General features: G+C 50.2%; 1 protein-coding gene across 1 annotated transcript in view; it reads right to left on the bottom strand.

Moving 5' to 3' along the window:
- Positions 1-2,072: 2,072 nt before the first annotated feature.
- The window catches only part of LOC138351036 (galactoside alpha-(1,2)-fucosyltransferase 2-like), a 423,912-nt gene continuing 417,712 nt past the window's right edge, over positions 2,073-8,272 (bottom strand). Inside the window, exon 7 of the mRNA XM_069302558.1 lies at positions 2,073-3,631. Within this exon, the coding sequence (XP_069158659.1) occupies positions 3,444-3,631 (188 nt within the window). The 3' untranslated portion in view covers positions 2,073-3,443. The remainder of the gene's footprint in view (positions 3,632-8,272) is intronic.

The following is an 8,272-nucleotide window of genomic DNA, read 5'->3' as shown; positions in this document are numbered from 1 at the left end:
CTGAGACACAGCTGATCAGACCCCAGATCTCTGAGACACAGCTGATCAGACCCAGATCTCTGAGACACAGCTCATCAGACCCAGATCTCTGAGACACAGCTCATCAGACCCCAGATCTCTGAGACACAGCTCATCAGACCCAGATCTCTGAGACACAGCTGATCGGACCCCAGATCTCTGAGACACAGCTCATCAGACCCCAGATCTCTGAGACACAGTTCATCAGACCCCAGATCTCTGAGACACAGCTCATCAGACCCCAGATCTCTGAGACACAGTTCATCAGACCCCAGATCTCTGAGACACAGTTCATCAGACCCCAGATCTCTGAGACACAGCTCATCAGACCCCAGATCTCTGAGACACAGTTCATCAGACCCCAGATCTCTGAGACACAGTTCATCAGACCCAGATCTCTGAGACACAGTTCATCAGACCCCAGATCTCTGAGACACAGTTCATCAGACCCCAGATCTCTGAGACACTGCTCATCAGACCCCAGATCTCTGAGACACAGTTCATCAGACCCCAGATCTCTGAGACACAGCTCATCAGACCCCAGATCTCTGAGACACAGCTCATCAGACCCCAGATCTCTGAGACACAGTTCATCAGACCCCAGATCTCTGAGACACAGTTCATCAGACCCCAGATCTCTGAGACACAGCTGATCTGAGAATCTCCTTATTTTCCAATAATTATTTAGTTTAACTCAGATTCGTGTGTTGTTTGAGCCCTCGCTATTTGTCCCATCTATTCTACAAGCTGGTGAGATGTCATTACGTTGGAGGGAGACACCCAGCTTTTCCTGAAGCTTACCGATCACAATGTCAGTAAAGTTTTCACCTTCAGATTCATCAGGAAGTGATGACGTCAACACCACTACTGAGTCACGTAACTGTTGCTGCTCCAGTTGGTCTTGGGAGTTAGCTTTGTGATCAGTTAGCTTCTGGGGCTCCCCAATCATCTGCCTGGCTGAGTTTCTTTGCCGCGAGGCAAATTAATTTCCAGTGATTGGGGTCACTCGTTTCGTGATTGGGCTTTTCGTTTCACCTTTCCGGGCTTCGCTATTAACCCATCACGGGTACAATGAGGCGCATCCGATCCCTCGATCGTAGTTGTCCCTAAATAAACAACAACAACATAGTTTCTGTTTTGCATGGTTGCAGACGAGTTGTTGTGTTGCATCTTCTGTACAGTGGACTGTTTGCCCCTGGTTATGACGTCTTGGGATTGTTGAGTTGGAGGGTTTAATGGGCTAGGAAATAAGCGTCAAGCACCAAGCACTGATCCACGGTGGCAAAAACAAAGCTTGTGTTGTTAGAACTGGTGGCTTGGATGAATAGAAAGTTGGGAAGGCTGAAGTTTTTTATAACATGTTTGGTGTCCACGTACTTAGCTGCCTCTTTGGAGACCTACATCATCAGGAGGTCAAAGTTAGCTGTGAAGTCCAATGAGAATCCTCATAATTTTGGCATCATCAGCAAACATTGAGAAGAATGAGTTTATACCCTCTGGAAGATCATTCACATATATTAGACACAGGATAGTTTCGGGTACAAAACCTTGTGAGACTCCGCTAGTAACAACACGCCATTCTGAAGTCATTCTCCTCACAGTAACTCTCGGCTTCCTGTTGCCTAGGAAGTGCTCCTTAATCAACTAGAGCACCGTACCAGTTCCTCTTGCCTATTTCTCCAACTTATGCACCAGCCTTTTATGGGGTACTGCATCAAAGGCTTTCTAACAGTCCAAGAAAATGCAGTCGGTCCTCCCTTCCTTTCTGGCTTGATCTTTATCACCTGGTCGTAGAATTCTATCAAACCTGTGAGGCAAGATTTACCATCCCTGAACCCATGTTGGTGGTGTATCGCGAAGTCCCTGGTCTCCAGATGTGATACTAGTTTTTCCCACAATCTTCTATATAACCTTGCATGGTATACAAGTTAGGGACTGTCGTGTCACGAATCCACAGTAAGGCAGTGCACTAGAGTTTTCCTTCAATAATCAATGAGCCACCTGGCCTTATATATTTCAGGGTAAATAGGTCTAGGGTAAAGTGAAAGTCTAAGTAAAATCCACCAATTTACTGGGGCGAACTTAGCCACATTGACCCCGCTTCTTAAATACACAAATCTCTCTATGCATACTCACAATAAGTAACAATAAAGTGAATCAACACAAAGCACAAGTTATACTAGCTAGATGTAACTAGGCCATAATCACCAACAACATTGGTACACTAGTCAACTCAAGACTGACTGAACATTGTGAACATGGTGGGTAGTGAGTGACGTTACATAACCAGAGTGACGTCTAAATAATAAAATCTAAGCATGTTCATCATCACAGGTCAGTGACCTCTCACTTGCTTTTAGAAAAACTAAATTTCAATTGGACTGACATGACAAAGTTTAAGCTCTTCGCTAAATTAGGCAGAGTCCGCAATGACTGGAAATACGACAAGTCATTAAGTTTCTATGGAAGTTATTGTTCACACTGACCTGACACATGGCAAAGTCAAGTACTTGTCTTCAAACGTTAGAGTTACAATGGTTGGGAAAGTGACAAAGTCAGAAATCTCATCTCAACGGACAAGTCCACAAACACCTCACCAGAGGCAGAGTCCACACAGGCACAATAATATGACAATAATTCTCACGTCCACATGTATGCACTTTCGAATAAATAGATAATAATAATAATAATAATAATAATGATAATAATAATAATAATAATAATAATAATAATAATAATAATAATAATGATAATAATTATTATTATGATTATATAATCTCTATGATAAATATTACCAAATCTAAAGGCAGCTTATAAAGGTGATGGAAAGTCTTATGTGATGCTATTAGACCAGAAGGAGAGGTGGTCAGACTCTTGTACAGAAGAAAAATTATTATAAAAGTTTATGATATATTAATTTTCAATTGGTATTAGAAAACGTTTTGGAATAACCACTAAATTTAGACTTAGAAGACGCACAGAGATATAAGAAAAAACTTCAGCATAAGTCTTGTGATTAAGTGGAAATTGCTAAATGATGAAGTTGAATAATTTAACTTAAAATTTTTATATGAAATTATGATAAATACAAGGAAGGGTTCGAACCTCAGACAGCCAGGCAATCCAAACATCTAGCATGGTTAATACAATAACCAATGAACCACAACTGACTGAATGAAAGTATTGTTAGTCGTGAGACTATTTAACCAACACCCGACAGCACCCGGTGGCCAGTGGTCATAGATAATTTTCATCAAATCAAATAAATACAAGGAATGAACAGTTTCACTGCTTTAAACTAAAAGATATTCGGTATAATAGGCTTTGCTTTCTGACTCTGGGACCTGCATGTATATCATTTTAATGTCTAAAGTGACTTAGATATTGCTGTGACACCAGGCAGTTAATGCAGTTAATGGTGGAGGCTAAGTCCTGCTGATGGGGTGAAGTAAGGGTGTTTTGAAGCAGGGGTAAATAGGCCAGCCAGTGGGTTCAGGGTAGACGATGATGCCTTTCCCGAGGAAGGCGCCGCTGAAGCCAAAGGTTCCGTCAGTAATGATGTGATGGTCGCCCAGGGCCAGCACCGCCAGGTCCACCACAGGGTTCCGCCCTCCTGTAAATTACACAGGAGTCACTTAACTGATCATTAACCCTAAGATGGTTATAGGTGATGGCTTAAGTTACATGGCGAATGGTCTTCACCGGAGGTACAGTCGCGGTCATCAGGCTCTTTCATGTTGTTGTTGATTTAGTGCGACGACGATCATGGGATCCAATGCGCCCCGGCTTACGCGTGAAGGGTTAATCGTGAAGCCTAATGGCAAAATGAATGTCGCTTATTAGCGGAAACTAATATGCCTGGCATCCTCCGAATATGGGGGAGGTAAATGTAACAGCACAAGTAAGTGTAATTATGTGCTATTCCTAGCAGTCAGGAATTGTACTTATTTTCACTTAGTATTAAACCGTACTGTCAAATATATTGTGAATATTTGAGTTTACCTGAAAAGGTGAATAGAAAACCACGACCTAACCTAACCTTCTTAGTGTATGAAGACAAGTATTTTATTGCTTCTTAATTACAATTAGTACTTAACCTATAGCTATCTTGATATTACAGTTTTATAAAACTAATAAAAAAACTAAAATATTTCAATAAATTGTAAAGTAACTCAAGATATTTTCAAATTTTGTATAAAATCTCTATTGTTTAATAAAACTGAAAAAGAAATTCCTGATATTTAAAACTTGTGTACAGTTAATTGAACTTGAAAAATTCATCCTAAAATTCTGAATGCCTTAACAAAAAACGAGGCGAATAAATGGGGAGGTAAATGTTACAGTCCTATAAGTGCAATTATGTACTATGTATGACAGTCAGGAAATGTACCTATTACGTGTAGTATTAAAACGTACTGTCTATTCGGAGGATGTGTTGCAGCAAACACACAGATGAGCGGATGATTGGGGAGCCCCAGGAGTCCCTCAGGGTGACGTACCGGCCCCGCCCCACACAGAGAACACGGGGAACCCCAGGAGTCCCTCAGGGTGACGTACCGGCCCCGCCCCACACAGAGAACACGGGGAGCCCCAGGAGTCCCTCAGGGTGACGTACCGGCCCCGCCCCACACAGAGAACACGGGTAGCCAAAAAATAAAAAAAAAAACTCGGGCCCCAACTAAAACGCAATAAGTCATACAGTGCCTCCCGGCAGAGCTGAAGCCAGCCGCCCACCACGGCTGAGGGCACACCAGGAGCCCACCACGGCTGAGGGCACACCAGGAGCCCACCATGGCTGAGGGCACACCAGGAGCCCACCATGGCTGAGGGCACACCAGGAGCCCACCACGGCTGAGGGCACACCAGGAGCCCACCATGGCTGAGGGCACACCAGGAGCCCACCACGGCTGAGGGCACACCAGGAGCCCACCAGGCTGAGGGCACACCAGGAGCCCACCACTGCTGAGGGCACACCAGGAGCCCACCATGGCTGAGGGCACACCAGGAGCCCACCAGGCTGAGGGCACACCAGGAGCCCACCACGGCTGAGGGCACACCAGGAGCCCACCATGGCTGAGGGCACACCAGGAGCCCACCACGGCTGAGGGCACACCAGGAGCCCACCACTGCTGAGGGCACACCAGGAGCCCACCACGGCTGAGGGCACACCAGGAGCCCACCATGGCTGAGGGCACACCAGGAGCCCACCACGGCTGAGGGCACACCAGGAGCCCACCACTGCTGAGGGCACACCAGGAGCCCACCATGGCTGAGGGCACACCAGGAGCCCACCATGGCTGAGGGCACACCAGGAGCCCACCACGGCTGAGGGCACACCAGGAGCCCACCACTGCTGAGGGCACACCAGGAGCCCACCATGGCTGAGGGCACACCAGGAGCCCACCACGGCTGAGGGCACACCAGGAGCCCACCACGGCTGAGGGCACACCAGGAGCCCACCACGGCTGAGGGCACACCAGGAGCCCACCACGGCCGAGGGCACACCAGGAGCCCACCATGGCTGAGGGCACACCAGGAGCCCACCATGGCTGAGGGCACACCAGGAGCCCACCATGGCTGAGGGCACACCAGGAGCCCACCATGGCTGAGGGCACACCAGGAGCCCACCATGGCTGAGGGCACACCAGGAGTCCACCACGGCTGAGGGCACACCAGGAGCCCACCACGGCCGAGGGCACACCAGGAGCCCACCATGGCTGAGGGCACACCAGGAGCCCACCACGGCTGAGTTCACACCAGGAGCCCACCATGGCTGAGGGCACACCAGGAGCCCACCACGGCCGAGGGCACACCAGGAGCCCACCACGGCTGAGGGCACACCAGGAGCCCACCACGGCTGAGGGCACACCAGGAGCCCACCAGGCTGAGGGCACACCAGGAGTCTACCATGGCTGAGGGCACACCAGGAGCACACCAGGCTGAGGCCACACCAGGAGCCCACCATGGCTGAGGGCACACCAGGAGCCCACCACGGCTGAGGGCACACCAGGAGCCCACCATGGCTGAGGGCACACCAGGAGCCCACCACGGCCGAGGGCACACCAGGAGCCCACCACGGCTGAGGGCACACCAGGAGCCCACCACGGCTGAGGGCACACCAGGAGCCCACCAGGCTGAGGGCACACCAGGAGTCTACCATGGCTGAGGGCACACCAGGAGCCCACCACGGCTGAGGGCACACCAGGAGCCCACCACGGCTGAGGGCACACCAGGAGCCCACCACGGCTGAGGGCACACCAGGAGCCCACCACGGCCGAGGGCACACCAGGAGCCCACCACGGCTGAGGGCACACCAGGAGCCCACCACGGCTGAGGGCACACCAGGAGCCCACCAGGCTGAGGGCACACCAGGAGTCTACCATGGCTGAGGGCACACCAGGAGCCCACCACGGCTGAGGGCACACCAGGAGCCCACCATGGCTGAGGGCACACCAGGAGCCCACCACGGCTGAGGGCACACCAGGAGCCCACCACGGCTGAGGGCACACCAGGAGCCCACCACGGCTGAGGGCACACTAGGAGCCCACCACGGCTGAGGGCACACCAGGAGCCCAAGACCCACCAAATCCCGGCACCTCTTGGTCAAGCCGGCGCCAGACACCGTCACCCCGCCTGGAGTACAAGCCAGAAAACGTTCGAAATATATCAACAATTTTGTGACCCAAGGCGATATGTGCGCCAGGCAAAGCAGGCCACTGAACAGGGATGCCAAACGGCAGTAACATAATCCAAAGTAGCAAAACAGACTATGATCCGGCAGCTCTCAGGCGGAAGTGTCCAGACGTCCACCCGTCGTCAAAGTTGAACCAGGAGTCCCCGGAGGTACGTTACAACCTGGTTCAATTAAGGCTGGAGAAACGTTACTCCCCCCCCCCCTCCAATGAAAATCCCCCAATTCGATACTGAGGCATGAAACAGGGTAAAAAGAACTCAGGACTAAATTTCTCCAGTATAATTCAGCCAGGCTACATATTATAAAAAGGACAAACTCAAACACACTCATGTACTAAGACAACACCACGTGACCTGCACCAGAAGGGAGACAGAGACTCATGCACTAGGTTATATAAGTAAAACACAATTAAAGGAATTCCCATTCAACTGGGAAATACTAAAATGATTGGATAAACTCCACTAAATGTTATACTAATGAACAGACCGTTATCCTACTTAACTTAACGGGCCATGCCCTGAGTCACTAGACCACGTCTCCCATCTACAGCTCCCGAGTACAGACTGACTCCAAACACCCGCGCTGCGGCCTGCCTGCAGCCTGCGCTCGGACAAAAGTGCTCGAACGCCCTAAGCCTAAATAATTCCTTGCTAAGCTAGCTGTGCAAGGCTAACCTTCATTTACTTAGACACGGTAAAGCATAATCAGTTGATTATTACTGGAGCAACATAGAAGTGAATGAAGCAGTACAAACTAATTACACAGTAACTAACACTAGGCCTCCAGACAAGGAGGAGATGGTATGCCTGGCCTAACGCTCACTGCTGCCACATCTACACAAGACAGAATGTAGCATGATAGATACATAAGACTACTAACTTAATTTACCCTGAGGTCTGGCCCTAGCTTCGGTGCGGGGCAGACGTGTTGAATCGGCGCTCCAGCAGTTTGGTGTTGTTTGCCCGTTTCGGCCGGTTGGGGGCGGGTGTGTGCCTGCTCGCCTGTGCTGACGTGGCGTTACGATGGGGGTCCCTCTACCCCCAGTCGTCCGGGCTCAGTCTGTGGGACTAGAGTTCTCTGTGCGGGCTGGTTACCCGGAGATTGCCCTGGCTTGTGAACTGCTCTCTGTCCCTGTGTTTGCGATTTATGGGGTCGAGTTGGTAACGGCCCGTAGGGCCATTGTGAAGTTTGCAGAGGGGGCGGCGTATCGCGATTTTCTCCGGCGATACGAGGGGCGGACACTGCCCCTGCCGGATGGTGCGGGCACTGTCACCCTCTCGGATAGAAGTGGTGCACTTACTTACATCAGTGTGCATGGGGCTCCCTTGGAGTTTCCAGAGGCACTGCTACGGCGGTATTTCGGGCGGTTTGGCGCAGTTGTTAGTGTGAGAGTGAACGTGGTGTCTTCTAGTCCTCTTAAGGGTGTGAGGTCTAACATTCGCACCCTGGGCATGAGACTCCGGGCGGATATTCCGTCCTCTGTGCGCCTTCTGGGGTACAACGTTCGGGTGTTTTACGCCCGTCAGCCGCGGACGTGTTATCGTTGTGGTCTTTTGGGCC

This window comes from Procambarus clarkii, chromosome 5, assembly GCF_040958095.1.
Source record: "Procambarus clarkii isolate CNS0578487 chromosome 5, FALCON_Pclarkii_2.0, whole genome shotgun sequence".
Lineage (NCBI taxonomy): Eukaryota > Metazoa > Arthropoda > Malacostraca > Decapoda > Cambaridae > Procambarus > Procambarus clarkii.
This window is presented reverse-complemented; position numbering and strand designations above follow the sequence as displayed.